The sequence below is a fragment of the Frieseomelitta varia genome, unplaced genomic scaffold (genome assembly GCF_011392965.1).
Source record: "Frieseomelitta varia isolate USP_RPSP 00005682 unplaced genomic scaffold, Fvar_1.2 scaffold_795, whole genome shotgun sequence".
Classification (NCBI taxonomy): Eukaryota; Metazoa; Arthropoda; class Insecta; order Hymenoptera; family Apidae; genus Frieseomelitta; species Frieseomelitta varia.
Window position 1 is genome coordinate 45,951 of NW_025110584.1, and position 16,453 is coordinate 62,403.

Genomic DNA, 16,453 nt, shown 5'->3' on the forward strand with positions numbered 1-16,453 from the left:
CATTAGATTTTCATTTGTGGGGACATTTAAAATCTATTGTATACGCAACATCGATTGAAAATGCTGAAATACTACGAAATATAAATAGAGCAAGGCTTCCGACAAATTCGAGAAACACCAGGAACGATAGAGAGAGTAACCAGATGAATGACAAGACGCGTGCAGGCTGGTCATTTCGAGCATCTTTTGTAAAAGTAATTAAAAAACAGAAAATTCATTATATCTCATGAACGAAGACAGACAGGACATATATTTATATAACTTTTTTTCATTACTTTTAGGCGTATAATCAGCTCCCGAAGTGGGTTCCACAAGAACGTTACGAAACACCCTGTATAAAAGAAGTCGATCTCTACGTATATGTCGAAAAAAAGTTATCGTCAACTTGTCTTCGTTCAGAGCTTGTCTTTCCGAAAACGGGAGAGCAAATGCAAGGAAAGGAGAAAGGAGAGAAAGAGACGACGAGTTTCTCGAGCCGAGGTAAAGACGGTCAAAGCGAGTTGAAGGAATTCAGGTCGCGAAAGGGAAGGAGAAGCTATAAAAAAAAAGAGAAACAAAAAAAAAACAGAAAAAAAAAGAAAAAAGGAGAGGAGAATCAGCTAGATGTTACGATAAAAGGACAGATAAGGGATTAAAGGGAAAGAGAGGAGAAAGCGCGATGATAGACGGTCGTCGGCATTCAAGACGCCGAGAGTTGCTAACCGATCGCGAGTTTCCGTAGCCAGATACTTGGAGAAGATGCGCCGTGCGAAGGAGGAACGTTGCACGCAACGAGAAAACAGTCGATCGGAACAATGGACTCTCCCCGTCCTGCTGCACGATGGTATTATCGTTATCGTCAAACTGCAGCAACTGGCTGGCGCGTTTCGCTTGAATCTCGTTGAATGTACACTGGAGAGAAATGCGTCGACACCGCGTTTCCGCTAGCGAAATACGGCAAACGCCATAAACGCGGGACGCCATTCGCGTTCGAGGAAACAATATCGATCGAATCGCGGTGTCGATCGTTGTCGTGTCACGTACGGAAAAAGGGAACGCGGTCCGCAACCCTTTGACGCGGGGACGCGATTAATTGAATTGCGATGCCGATCTAAAGCAAGCGTTAATCCCTTGATATATTGAATTGAATTGAATGAAGTTCGACATGACCAAAAAGTGATATTTATTTTCCATTGAAGCAGCATAACATAGCTTGGAATGTTAGCATTGAAAAGAGCCTTCTGGAGAAATACTTTTCTTTATCCTTGTATTTAAATATAAATTTATTTATTATGTATAAAATATGAAATATATAAAAATGAAATTTCATAATAAATATTAATATTATAGTAATAATTTAAAATTAATAAAATTGTTTATAATTAAAGTAATGAGAATGAATTTAAAAAAAAAAAACAAGTAAAATATAATTTGTACCTTTTGTATCAGGGTTAATTAATTTATTTTAATAATTTAATTATCTCGAAAATAAATGATCTGAATATATATAAATATATTATTATTTTTGTTGAATAAAAATAAATAAATATATTTTTAGAAATTAAATATTTGTCGTATTTATTGATATCTAGTTTTTTTTAAATAAATTTAATTTATATATATTATTTATCGTATTTACAGTTGACTTTACGGATGACATCATTTGGCGGCAAGTTGAATACTGTTATCTGTCGACGAATGACGCCGTTATGTGAATGTCCGGCCATGTTTTATCTCGCAATCAGATTTTAAACGTACAGCAGGAGTGTTAAAATAAGCCTAACACTTATTACTTTTAAAATTTTTTAAGTATGGCATCAAAAAAAGTGGATGGAAGTATAAACATGGAAACAACATTTACCGAGGATGTAGAAACGCTCGAAAATGGCGATATTGGCACTAATAGATCTTGACGAGGACCTGAATATTTTAGAAGAAGATAGAGAATTAGTACGTATATTTTCTTCCCATCTTAACGATACGAAAACCATCGTCGATAAAGTGTTAACCTACGAACTGTGACGTCATTGTTGACTCTAACTTAGGAAATGCAGACGTCACTGTAGGTGAAGGGGTTGATGTTGCGGTAGTGGTTACCATAGATCGTAATATATTGTGGAGTGAAAGTACATAATGTTTGTAAGGAGGTACGAGTGTGCCGAGTATGCATGTAATTATAGTGTGGTATGGTCCGAGATGTTTAGTATATTTAATGGTAGAAAAAAGAACGAATGAGAGAGAAGTGTGCGAGAACAATTGAGAGCGAGCATCGTGAAGAAAAACAACTGTGACCGGGAAGGGATGTCCCGGGTGAAGCGAGAGTGAACAGAGAGCGTGAATTAACGAGAGATAGATACTTTATACGTTTCATAATTTATATACATTAAACCCATTAATTATCACGGTGTGTTTTTTTTATTCGATCCACCAACAGGTATTGTAAATCGACGATCAGTCGATCACATCGAGACTCTTTGTTGCCGAACGATTGGTAAAAAAACAGCCTGTCCGGCCAAGTGTATCTCCTTTCTAGTGAATCCAGAACGAGAATACACACAGAGCGCCGCGACGGTGGTCGAGTCGAGAGATCGTGGCTATGGAACGGACGGACGGACGGACGAGCAGGGAAACAGAGAAAGGGGAAGAAGAGAGGAGAAAAGCGCGAGTAGTGGCTAGTGGCTAGTTAGAAAGACGGGATTCGGAAAGGGTTCGATCGAGCACCGTCGCCGGTGGGTAGCTCGGAGCGGAACAGAGGTAGTGTGCCGGGGCAAACGTTGGTCGCCATGGCAACACTCGAGCTGTCGCTCCAGGCATTCCCCGGCGGGATCTACGCACCGACCACCACCGCGGTTCGAGATCGATCCATCGGTCGATCATCCATCGATCGCCGCCGCTCGACCCTCTTCCTCCCACCGCCTGATCATCGTCTCCCTCCCTCCCCCTGTTTTCTCGAAAGATTTCCCTTTCAAGCATATGCAGTCGTGCAATTTATATTTCTTACTTGTACAATTCGATGTTTATTCAAACCAATTCGTTTGATAGCTCGTATAGAATCCAATTGATCTCCGAGTGTCATTTATCGTCTTCAAGTAATACCCTTATCACTTTTAGGAATTTCGCAGAACCTTCGAGAGATTCTTTGTTTCTCTGCCTTATGTTTTTAACGTGAATTTTATTGCACCACCGACTCTCTTCGCAAGCATGTGTCGGCAAGGCAGAAGCCTGATAATGAGCCTCTTTTGTTTTATGTGGTTAGCGACGTCGCCATCTGGGGGAACGGATATATTTAAATTGACGTTTAGTTATTGTTAGACCTTTGCAGAGAGCGCACGCGGTGCAAAGTAAAATAAAGAGCAATTATAATATTCCGTGAGTACACAAATCCCTGCGTATATTTATCTTGTCCTTCAATAGCATGAACGAAAGAAATCGGTCGCCGCGATTTCGCAGCTCGAATGCCCATACGGTTTGCTCGTTGGCCACGCGAATCGATTCGCCGTCTTCTTCTCTCCCGTGTCGGTCGATCGTGCTCCTTCGCATTGCCAGAAATCGGGCTTCGCTAAATTGCACCCCATTTGTACGTCGCGCGTGTATAAATGCTAGTTCCCAGCAACCAGCGTTGAATCAACGATTCACGCGCGTGTTGGCATTCGCGACTACGTTCTCTACGGTCCTTGGCTCGAACCACTTGTTCTCTTGCCGCGTCTTACAATTATGTAGTTGAACGATCTTTACGCCTTAGTCTCTCGACTAGGGTATCTCATACGGGTTGTATCACACGACGTACGTACATCTAGCTACACCGTTCGAACATTGTAAAATCATCGCGACTAATCCGACATGCTTGAGTGACCGTATCACTCCCAGGAACGCGACAAACGCAAACTGTGTACACACCTTGAGAAAGACGTTACACGTGGAACGCTTTGGAACGATTGACGGCTCGGCGCGGCCGGCTGGCGGCTGGCCAACGCGTACTCACCTACGACGGTGAGTACCTAGTCGCTCTGTCATTCGAATTCTTCGAATCCCGACCTTGCCCGGCTTTCTTCCACTTATTTTGCAAGAAATTGACTTTCCTCAATCGATCGTACAGAGAGAGAGAGAGAGAGAGAGAGAGAGAGAAATCCATCGTATAGCTCAAGCACGCGTGTCTTCTGACTCGTTGTTAAATTTAAACGATACACGTTAATCGGGATAGGAGCCAAGGGAAATAACGAGAGGCGTCCTCCCTTTAGGCTCCGGTGCACCCCCTTTGTTGGAATGGCTAATTCAAACCAACAACCCTCTGCCGGAATCCTCGTCACCAAAACATAATCCATCCGTCCATTCGCTTACTCGATGGCGTTACGCGAGTGTTCGCTACCAGTTGGCCAGATTAGCATCGCGAGTAAAAATGTAGAATCGACGCGACGCGACAATGTTTCGCAATCCTATTTGCATTCGCGTTGGAACAGCTTTTCATCTCACTCGCGCTCGTTTCTCTTGTTTCGTTTTGTTTCTGCTCGGCAACATTCTTCCACGAGCGAATCAATTTTGACTGACGACTTTTTTTACTTTGTAAAAGAAAAAGTTTACAGCAATATTCGGATACTGATAAGTGTTCTCGTTCTCACTCTTGGAATATTTAAACGTACGTGGAGACTAGTTTTAACAAGACACTTTATTCTTCAAGACAATACAGTGTAGGATAATAGCACGCCAAGACTTACGAAAAACGAATGAATTCCGACCGTTGAGGTTAAGTTTAGGTTAGTTAAGGACACATAAATACCCCAAATACTTAGTGACAAAGTTGCCACTACAATTAACAGATGTCGTGATTAGTATCACATTTCAACACTCACTTCTTTCCTCTTTCTTTCTCCTCGACGTTGCACGCGAGTTTTCCAGGAACATACGATATCGCGCGTCGGCTCACGTTTCCGGTATCACTCGATGAAACGCGTTGTTCTCGCGGGAGATATTATTCTACCCTGCAACGTTAAATGTCCCTTGAATCTCGTCTTGTTCCCGATAATGGAAACTCTCTCTCTCTCTGTCTCTGTGTCTCTTTCTCTCCCCTCTTTATGTTTATGCGCGAGAACGTTTCGCGGAAAATTCGACTCGTATCTGCAGAAACGCGAAACGAATAAAACGATATTGAGCAAAACGTTTTAGCGGAGCTGCTGCTAAAACGACATAAAGGAGAGGAGAGGAGAAGAGAGGAGAAAGAAAAAGGGGAGGGAACGAAAGCAATTTCACAGAGAATGCCTGTCCTCTCTACCCATTGCTCTGTTCTTTAGGAAATCTAAACGAAATCTATCTTCTACTTTTTGCCTCGCTTTCGCTTTCCCCGATAGATATACATAGTAGGATTTTAGGCGAGTTGGTGTGTCGGTTATCGGGAGGAACGTCCGAATGTTAGGTTATGTAACGATAATGGCTCGCGTGGTCGACGACCACGATCGAATTGCAATCGCCAGACTTTGCAAAAGCAAGTTTGATAAACATCGATTACCGAGAACCGGATTCGAGTCGTCTGTACCGTTCGTTTCGTTCGATTCGGTTCAATTTCAGACGACGCGACATTTCGCGTGTTTTCTCTCCTTGCAAGAAGAAAAACCCCCCTCAAAAAAAACCATAATAATTTTTACGCGTCGACGCATCGCGCTGCAATCAGCCACCGTCTTTGGCCTATCCCTAGTAGCTCCACGGTCTTTCCACCTACGCTCGCGTCGTTTCTACTCGCCGCGTTCGCGCGATACGAATCGATAAACGATCGTATCGTATCGGTAATGAGAGACTGCTGTTTGTTACTCGCGTGAGCAGGTGGAATTTCGCCAGAACGAATTGCACGGGGAATCTAGGAGGAAGATCCGACACATATGTGCGACAACAGAGCGACAAAATGCCGAGGGAAAACCGTTTTGTCGATTGGCCGAACAGCGAGATAGGCTGAAAGGATGAGACGAACAAAGTGACTAAGATTGTTATCGGTTTACCTCGTTTTCCATCGAACGTCATCCTCCATCGGTCACGGTGATCTCTTCTCTCGTGCTTGAAATGTCGAGATCCTGACGATAAATCGAGGAAAATCCCTGTGGTCCGAACGTCTTCTCCACCACACGTCACGCGTTCGAAAGAGAAAGAGAGCGAAGCACACGAGAGAGGAATATCGATGTTCGATCAGATATTCCGGTGTTGCGCGTGGACCCCGGTCGGAGGAGAGGAAAAAAGGCACGGCCGCAGTGCGGCCGGCACGCGATACTCTGATACTGGCAGAACGGACCTTGCTGCTTGCTCGGCCGTTCTGATGAGACTGAGCGCCGCCGTCTACGCACCCTTACTGGGCGGGGGGCACGTTGCAGGGCCGTACTCGAACGGGGTGCACTCCCTTCCACCTGACACCGACAGTTTTCCTCTCTCTCTCTCTCTCTCTCTCTCTCTCTCTCTCTCTCTCTCTCTGTCGGCTCTCTCCGGTTCTCGTCTCCTCTCGTCTTTCTCTCGGCTCTTTCCCCGTCGATACGAGCCATCCCGCCGAGCCTCACTCGGAATATCGACACGAATCAGAGGGAAAGAGACAGAGCGAGAGAAAGAGCGTGCCGTCTTTGGAATCCTACCTGATTTTGTACACTCTTCTTGCTCTCTCGGAGAAACAGACAGAAACCGAGCCTAATTCTTACCGCTGCTCTCTGCCATTGTCGAGAGCCAACAGAAATTCGAGACAACTCCGATATCTCGCTCGTCTCGGTCATCGTTTTTCTCGTATCGTCTCAGCATATGTTATCCCCTCGCGAAGAGAAAACGCGAACGATCGACTAGAAAAACGTGCACGATCTTCCTAAATCCGTGTTCCATTATTATATTGGCCATTGTCGTGGCCAGCGAGTGACGAACGTTACGTCCCTGTGCATAAGGGTGACTAAACGAGACGACGACACCCTTCGACAACCGGTAGGGTAGCCAGATCCAATCGAGGGGACTTTGGAGTATTTCTGCCTCCCTTCCTCTCTCGTCGAGAGCATTACCTTACATAGAAAAGACGCGCAACCGTCTCGTTTTCCATCGTAGCCTGTATTTTCTTTTTAGTGTATTTCCCCGAGATTGGGTCGACGAATGGCCACTCGACGTACCATAACCGTACGTTTCGCGTTCGTCGTTGTTTTCTCAATTAATGCGAAAAGGAAGCAGGTTCAACTCGAGTCATCGAAGGGAGAGAAGGTGGTAAGAATACCAAGATGAAAAACCCCCTCCGGTGATCGTTTAGCGAGCTTTACATCGACTTTGTATCAATCTTTTGTTCGTTGCTCTTGGCTTTCGACGATTCGACTCGCGAAAGCATCGAAACCTTGGGCTTTTATACTTCCAAATGAATACCTTTCGGGGCTGCGTCGCGAACAAAACGAAAGATTATCGATTGCTCACGGCCGAATACATTGCTGCTAGCTTCCTCGCGTTTTACGTGCTCGACTTTTCCATTCGGCCAAATCCGAATGCATACTATGTACCACGTATCTGCCTTCGAAGCCGAATCTCGGAATGTCGCCTCGTGTCAATTATACTCCACACCCTATTCTTCATTTCTCTCTCTCTCTCTCTCTCTCTCTCTCTCTCTCTCTCTCTTTCTCTGGCGCTTGCTCTCTCTTTTTAATCTCTCGACAGTGGTGAAAGAGAAAATTGGGGGCACAAACTACAAACGGGAATTCGTCGGGACGATAATTACGTAGGCATCTTACCCGAGGGAATGCGATATTATCCGTTTCCCGAGTTGGCATCGTTTCGGAATCTGGATCTCTGCCAAGATAAATATCGATCTTGTCTCGTTCGAGGATCGTTTCCCTTTTCAGCCGGTTCCGACAGTCGTGTTGTCCATCGACGATTAACAAGCGTCACCTTTTCCGCGACTCGATATCTCGTCTGAAGTCTCTGGCTAGAAGAATCCAGACAGCTTGACACCAACGATATGTTTTTTTTCTCCGCGACGACGGAGGATAATAGAAAGAGAAACAAAAGTAGAAGCGATGAAGGAGAAGAGGAGATGCCACGGGGAGTGCCGCGGTAGAACAGATTCGGTAGAAACAATTCTTGAACGATCGCGCGAAAATGAAATCGTTCCACGTTTGTTAACCGTTATTGTTATCGTATCGGTCGCCGGATCGTTTGTTCCTTTGGTCACACGGCCGAATAGAAAGAAAGAACATCGTGTTTCGATAGCGGCACTTGAAAAGAATTTGCCGCGTTTCACGGCCGATTGACTCGCCTCTGTCTCGTCGGTGTATCTTCCTTCTCATTTCCCCCCCCCCCCCTTTCTTTCGTCGTTCAAAGACCGGTTGGATCGGTAGGAGTAAATGGCGATGCAAAACAGAGAAAGAAAGCCGAACAAGGGTGTAGAGTGTACCTACGTACCTACATAAAATGCACGGAATACGCTATGGGGCTACGATGGTTAACGAGACCCCCCCTGGTCGAGTGGCTAATACGCTTGCTTTGAACCTTTCCCGAGAGTTTAACTAAAAACGATCAACCGGTGTTCCGTTCAGGCACGACCCGCCGCCGAAACTAACGGGAAAGGATAACGAGTCTTTTGTGCGGGAGTCTTTCTGTTCGTTGCGTTTTCAACGAATCTTTCGTAAACACCCTTCGTCGTTCTGGCAACACCCTCGGGAACTCGTTCGCGAAACACCCAAGCCGCGATTGTTCCTTCCTCCTCGGAGCGATCGCGCGTATGACTTTCCTTCCGCATACCTCGCTTTTGGCCAACATAAGCGAGCGCGCCGTTCGTTCGCACAACCACTCGTACACGTTTAAACGAGCAGCGCGCGTCGACCTAATTCACCGTGAGATTCAACCCCCGGGAGCAGGGGCTCCGCCAACATAAGTACGCGCCTACTTACGTGCACGGACTTCAGATGCATGCACACACCACGCCCGAATTCAAGTTGCTCGTTTCTTACGCTCGAGCATCGAGTATCGTCCAATTAGACGGAGCACGAAAATGTAAAGAAAGTCGGCACTACAATGAAATTCGCATTAACCTCTTGCGCTTGAATGACGTGTCACGCACGTCAAAAAATTTTTTTATCCCAAAATTGTAATATTTTCTCAGTTTCAAGTTATATTTAAGTGAAATAAAATAGGTACAACAAACAATAAATTTATTACTTCTCAATAATTTCTATCCAGTAAGATCATATCGACGAGTTCAAAAAAAAAAAAAAAAAAGAAAGCGACGAATTATTGTATACGGTTTGGTCACTCGTTATGGTCCGCAATCAGTTGTCAACGTAAATGGTTAACCTCTTGCGCTGGAATGACATGCCACGCACGTCGAGAGTTTTTTTGTTTCAAAATTGTAATATTTTCTCAGTTTTAAGTATGTCTAATTATAACCTAGGCACAACAAATAATAAATTTATTACTTTTCAATAATTTCTATCCAGCGATATCATATCGACGAGTTCAAAAAGAAAGCGACGAATTATTGTGCACGGTTTGGTCACTCGTTATGGTCCGCAATCAGTTGCCAGAGCAAATGGTTAACCTCTTGTGCTGGAATGACGTGCCACGCACGTCGAGTATTTTCAGTCCCCAAATTGTAATATTTTCGCAGTTTTAAGTATATTTAAGTGAAACAAAATAGACAAAACAAATAATAAATTTATTACTTCTAAATAATTTCTATCCAGCGATATCATATCGACGAGTTCAAAAAGAAAGCGACGAATTATTATATACGGTTTGGTCACTCGTTATGGTCCGCAATCAGTTGTCAGCGCAAGTGATTAACCTCTTGAGCTGGAACGACGTACGTACCACGCACGTCGAAAATTTTTTGTCACAAAACTGCAATAATATTTCTCAGTTTTAAGTATATTTAAGTATAATCCAGGCAAAACAAATAATAAATTTATTACTTCTGAATAATTTCTATCCAGCGATATCATATCGACGAGTTCAAAAAGAAAACGACAAATTATTGTATACGGTTCGGTCACTCGTTATGGTCCGTAAACTAGTTGCCAGCGCAAGAGGTTAAAGGAGAAACATAAAACAGGTAGAAAGGATGCTCAGACCTTTTAGAACCTATAGAATTGGGAAGAGAATAAGGGTGCTACCTAAATATTATAAATGACACTCGGAGGTAAAAACGGAAGTCTCTTGCAATTCACACCTACACGCACCACACACACACACACACAAAATCAAACAAGCAAATAGTAATTTATGATCTTCTTCATGTTAAATGCAGGTTTTAGGGACACGTCATCCCAGGAAACTGCAGAGAGAAAGTTAAATTACTCAAAGAAAATTAAATCACTCAAGGGAAAAGTAAAACGGAAGTTAATTGGGCTTTATGCGACCTATCGAACGAATTTTGAATAAATGTCGGAATTGTACAAATGCATAATTGTATATATATATATATATATATATGTTATTTACAAAAAGAAATGCTTAACATTACAGACGACTGAAGCATAAAATTTCCATCAGAGACGCTAAAGTAAAATCTTTACAACGAATAAAAAATGTCGAACCATTTGCAGATCTTCTGGGTTTCATTGGCCAACAAAAATTTCACAAGGATTTATGCTGCGCATGGTTTGCATTTTTTTTTTTTATTAGTTCAGTGTAACCTATATTATCACTACGAGGATATTAAAACAACTTTTATAGCGAAGCGATATATTGATCAGAAAAGTATATATATATATTAATTAAAAAAATATGAAAATTTTTAATGAGAACACTGAAGCTTGCTTTTTAGATACCAGTTCAGATCAATATCTGGTTTGATACAGAGTATTTGCAAGATACTCGTTCAAAATTTTTCTTCTTATTTTATTTATCGCGCGCTTCGTATGGAAGAAATTCTGTTCGCAAATATAAGGGACTTTCCAAAATGAACGTTCATGGTTAAAATTATTCAAATAATAGAATTCTTGCTTAATTACGCCAATTTCGATTATACAGCGCGGACACGCTTGTTATAAAGTATCTGATAAAAATTATCAATTGGTCATTTTGACCATTTTGATAATTCCAGTGTTGATCAACCGATCTTTCTTCTATTCTCTTCTTTCCTATTCTATTCGTTGTGCGCTCATTTCTTACTGTTGCGTGAATTTCGATGTCATATTCGTCGTTATCACTTTCGCTGTTTACACAGTTTGATAGGGTCAATATCAAGAGTATGCGAAATATTTATGTACGTAAAAAACGACTAGTCGTAGTGCCTCCGTGGCGCAATCGGCTAGCGCGTTCGGCTGTTAACCGAAAGGTTGGTGGTTCGAGCCCACCCGGGGGCGGGGGAGAATTTATTTTGTCGTCTTTGCCTCTTTTGAACAGGCTCTCCTTCCAACACTGATCATCGTACCAAACAGATGAAAACGTATAATATTTCGTCGCTTCGTTCGAGAAATTTTCGATACAAATCTACGGATCGTGAGGATCGGAAATTGAAATGAAAGCGACCTCTCTTTTTTTTTCCTGTATACTCTCTCGTGCTTCATCACTTTTCAACTTGCAAGCAAAAGGACACGATACTCGATGCAACAAGGAGGCAACGTGCGTTTTAACCATACTTGCGCGATAAAATGGAATTACAACCGTGAGTTGCGACGCTGTAAAACGATACTCGGTTTTGCAGGGAAAGCCAGTAATAACACTGTCCAAGTTACCAGATAACTTGCGCAGATTCTTCAAGTTTTTTAATCGTTTATTCGAGACGAGACGAAGCACCGACGGTAACTCATATTTATGTACGTGTATCTCGCTCTCCCGGCTAAAAACCTTCTCGGAATTTCTCGATTTATGTCAGGAGAGACGCGGCGTAAACGCGTGAAACTTTTAGTGCAATTTCCGTGTTTTACGAGGCTTTCTAAGGATAAGGTCCGAGAAAAAAAGCGGAAGTTAAAGCGTGTCGCTTAAAACACGACGTATATTTCGATATTCCTCGAACGTATAGCAGTCTCGGAAACGCGTGCAATTTTGTTGATTCTCTCTGCATGTCGTCGTAGTCCTCTTACAATAAACGCAATGAAATTTAATACAATGTAGAGTGAGAGTCGTAAGAGCGTTTAGAGTTGGAAAAGGTGAACAAATTTCCGGCCTCGGTAAATTTGTTGCTGAACGTCGACAATAAATGGCAGCTAATAACTGCGAACGCAGCATCGATCACGTGCGGAGGATTCGTCTTGCCTTTTTCGAAGACGAGGCAAGTCGCTTGCCCAATTGACATATTGCTCATAGGCATCCTCTGTAAACTGTAAATTTCAGACAATTCGTTCATTGTTGCTCGATACACCGTTACACGACTTATAGCCACCGGTAATTGCTTTTCGAGCGGAGGGACGCGCCGAGGCCCGAGCTTAAGTCATAAATCAAAGCCAAATAACGGTTATGCTAAGCTATCTGCCTCCGAACAGTCGCAGAAATGCATGCAGAAAAAACGCACGTGAGCTTTAATATATGCGGTTATATATATATTTTAACATTCATGGCCCGTTATCTTCTATGCGCTATGCACGTACATGGATAACGCGCGTGTTTCATTGTAATTTATTGTGACAAATGTATCGATAACGGCGAGAGACGACAGGCACAGACTCTATAAATGCGTGTACGCGCGTGTGTTAGAATTTTCATGTAGAAAAGCTGCAGAGAAACGACGGACGAGGAAAAGGAAGAAGAAACGGTGGACAAAGAAATCCATAAACTCCGACGAGGACGGGGAGTGGGATTCGAATCGACGCGTGCAGAACACATTGGAGTATCAGTCCAACGCCACCTCGTCCCTTGCCGATTTTTCATTTTAGTTACGAACAACGCGGTACATTGAAAGAAAGAAAGAAAGGACGAAACAAACGCTAGTTTTTTTTTTTAAACTGCTTGCGATGATATCTCGTTTAGTTAGTCACGCACCCGTCCAACCGATTACGCGCGAGCTTTTAATTGGTAAAGTTTGGTGCAATTCGAGGCAAAGTTGGATAACAAAAAAAAAGTTTCGGTGTTTGTACTAAAAATTGACGCTAACAAAAAAAAAAAAAAAGAAAAAAAAAACGTGAATAGAACAAACCGTAATTAAGGCGTGGAGTGGCTACGCTACGAAAAATCGTGGAATCACTCGGTTTGTTCTTGTTTACGGAGGAACGGTCGGTTGTTCGCTCCGATCCATTGAAATTGGAAAGCAGAAGGGGAACAAAGAGGCTGATTTATTCGTATAGTAAGTATCGTAGTGCTTTTGTACGTGTATATCGAGAAAAGGAAAAGCTGGTTTCGATATTTGTCCATAATTTAATGTGGCAATCTTGGCTGGTAGACGGTAGATGTACAATGCACAGGGTGGAAAGAAAAGTTTGTCCGTAGCTATCATGGATGAATTCTGCACCTTCGATTTGATGGAAACACACGCAAAACCTTGACCTTGGTCTCGAAGGTAAAAAATTTTTCCACAAGTTGTAACCAAACAATTCTTTTGAAAAATGGCCAAAAGAAGTTTCTTAATCATTTACAACGGCGGACGCGCGCGTGCTAACAGCGACCTTATGGTTCCTCTGAACGCGTGAATTTTCGTATTACGGTTCGCTAACATTTGATTTATCATAGTTGTAGCGCAGAGTCTATATAATAATCGAATGATAAAACCGTCGACATGATTCGAAACATAAAGGCTACATCTACGCTAGTCTAGAACCTAGACACTATTAAGTCGCTGTTAGAACGCACGCGTCTAAATTAATCAAGATGAAGAAACTTTTCTTTATCAACTTTGGGACAGTTTTACCTTCGCGATGAGTAGACTACAATGCAAAAGAAAGAAAAAATCTTTCGACCGTGAAATTCAATTCCACGCCTACGGGTAGAAACTTTCCTTTCCACCCTGTCTGTACACTGACAATCAGAGACAGTTTGAATCGCGAACGCGAGTAGACGGATAAGAAAATCAACGCCAAGGGAATTGACGATGGATCGGTGGCACGTTCAACGATCGCCCATCACCAAGAAACAGCGGGACGGTACTTTCTCCGTGAGGCTGGTGGTCTCTTCCAAGGTGCCGAGGTTGGCCCTCGAGAGGACCTCAGCGATCACCTTCTCGGCGATGATGCTCTGCCGGGGCATCGACTTCTTCAATTTGCCCGCGACGTAACGACCGAACGTCTCGAAGTGATCGTCGGTCACGCAGCTGGCGAACTGTCTCGGCGACAGTTCGCACGGCGAGTCCTTCGGCTGACGATCCGGGAAGCTTTCCTGTTGCTGGTGACACTTTCTTCGGACGAGAGGCTCGGCCGACGCGCTGTTGGAAATCCTTCTGACGTACGAGCCCTCGGTTTCCAGGATGATCGGTTGGAACGCAGGAGCGGAGCTAGCCGCCGGTGACGGGGCTGGTGACGGTGGCTCGATCTTGTCTACGTCCGTTTGCACAGACTAGAAAACACAGTGTGACGTTGCCAACTGTAATTCAATGATGTCGATACGACGGCGACGTGTATGATGTACGTGCACGCGCGCGCGTGTGAGAAACACGATCTAACGTCCGAGCGGAAACATTCGACTCGACTCGACGAGTCGCGTCGCGTTGTTGAGTTCCATCTTATCGCACGATATCGCGTCACAGTCGTACATCGCGCGTAATCGCGTCGCGTCGCGTCGCGTCTCGACGAGTTTGCTCACTCGCGCTAAGAGACTCGCACTCGCCGGTAAAAAACGAGCCTTTCCAATTTCCGACTGACGCGAATCCGTACCGCGAATTTGCTCGCCAAAACGTGAATGTGATGTCAAACGAACTAACGTTTCGACTTTCTTTTTTCGTCAGAGCGTGATTCCCTGGGCGCCGTAGCGCTCGTCGAGTTTTCCGATCGATAAAGTCTCGTTGAGAGGAAGAGAAATAGAACAACTCGTTGAGAGAGAGAGAGAGAGAGAGAGAGAGAGAGAGAAACGACGGAATAAGGCAAGGAAGATATCGAGACAGGCTTGATACCGATATCGAAAAGATGTATTTCTCGCGAAGTATCTCCATCTTCCCGACGCACTCTTTGCCGTATGCATGTAACGTACGTTCGTGGCGTATCGCGACGAGCTACAAAATGAAATGCTTCTTTGTTCGCTTGCGCGAACGTTTTAAAGATCAGGAAACAGACTGCACAGACTGCACAGACTGCAAAGCGTAGAAATGACAAATATAGAGAAAAGAAAGGGGAGTAAAAAAAGGAGGAGGCAAAGAGAAAGGGAACAAAAAAATTGAGAACGATGTCGTACCATCATCTCCTCCTGAGAGAGGTCCGTTGGATGAGCCAAAGCGTTCTTGACGTCCCTCTCTTCGTCCAGTGGACCAGCCTCGTTCTGCTCGGCGACAAACTTCAATATATCGTAGTACCACAACGAGGATCTGTAACGTTGCCGCGGATTGTGCACCATCTTCTGCGAGCTTCGCACCTTCTTGTACTCCCGCCTGAACGCGGTCCTCAGCGTGTTGATCTTTCGTATGACGGTCTCCCTGTCCGCCACCGGGTTCACCTCCCTCAGTTTCTGCACAAGGGCGTCGTAGGCGCGATTCCGCAGCAGCCTGTCCTTGTAACCCTTGTACCTCACCTGCCACAGGCAGGGGAAGCTGCGGTACAGGTGAATGAATTCGGCGAGGAAGTCGTGCGAGTATCCGACCAAGTCCGACGTCGACATGTTGCTCGACGGCCGATCGACGAGAAATGGGGGAAAAAATCGATCGTCGGCCTTTCGATCGCGGTTCACGCACTTGGGAAATGGCGTGCTCTCGCACATGGGCGTGAGACGCGGTACGCGTTTGTATCTGGCCACGCAGGCGAGGCCACACGTCGGCGACTTGCGATCGAACGACGAAACACAAACAGAAGTATGTAGGATAAACGTAGCGTGGATGACCGCGCTCGACGTTCGACTGAGGGGCCACCAGACCAGCCCACACGAGTCAACAAGCCGCTTCTCGGACCGAGGCGATCGCCGGGTCCGTCAGACGTCGAGATCGTGTACACGCCTGCCGTATGTACACGCCTGCCGACAGAAAACACGAATCGACGCGTTTGCTCAAACTACCAGATATCTTCCTCCTTCCAGCGATCGACAGGCGTTTGTTCGCGCTTGTGCAAACGGCCTTGTACCACCTTCTACACTACACCACGTTTTTCCTTTTTTTTTTTTTTTTGCTTTTCTTTTTTCTCACAGTGACTCACGTTTTTGTTTTCGATCGAACAGCCCCGCTCTTCCCCTCTTCTATTTTGAGTTACGTTGTGCGTTAAATTTTCCTTTAAAAGTTAACTCTTTGAGAAGGAGAGACAGAGAGAGAGAGAGAGAGAGAAAGAGAGAGAAGCAGTGACAAGCAGAAGGTTTCGATCGAAGTGCACGATTCGACTGGAAACCAGTGCGCGCAAGCAGTGTTTGCAGTTTGCTGCAACTAGAGGACAGTCGTTGACAAAATCGTAACCACGCGTGATGTTCTCACGATCGCGAACAAACTTTC

General features: G+C 44.4%; 2 protein-coding genes and 1 non-coding gene across 4 annotated transcripts in view; 1 reads left to right on the forward strand and 2 right to left on the reverse strand.

Moving 5' to 3' along the window:
- LOC122536051 (putative uncharacterized protein DDB_G0282133) overlaps positions 1-6,272 on the reverse strand; it is a 16,282-nt gene extending 10,010 nt beyond the window's left edge. The window contains exon 1 of one of the 2 annotated variants that reach the window (XM_043668084.1): positions 5,964-6,272. The gene's annotated coding sequence lies outside the window, so the exon portion shown is untranslated. Of the gene's footprint in view, positions 1-2,980; positions 3,032-5,963 lie in introns of those variants that run through there. The other variant, XM_043668085.1, reaches the window with a different exon arrangement.
- A 4,924-nt stretch (positions 6,273-11,196) lies between these two features.
- On the forward strand, positions 11,197-11,270 carry Trnan-guu. Its single transcript has one exon. It is a non-coding gene; the product is annotated as a tRNA-Asn (tRNA).
- A 1,967-nt stretch (positions 11,271-13,237) lies between these two features.
- On the reverse strand, positions 13,238-15,738 carry LOC122536060. Its single transcript, XM_043668101.1, has 2 exons — positions 15,220-15,738; positions 13,238-14,388 (listed from the first exon to the last, which is right to left on the reverse strand). Exons 1-2 carry the CDS (start codon positions 15,736-15,738, stop codon positions 13,945-13,947), a joined length of 963 nt encoding a protein of 320 aa, XP_043524036.1. The 3' UTR covers positions 13,238-13,944.
- Positions 15,739-16,453: the final 715 nt, after the last annotated feature.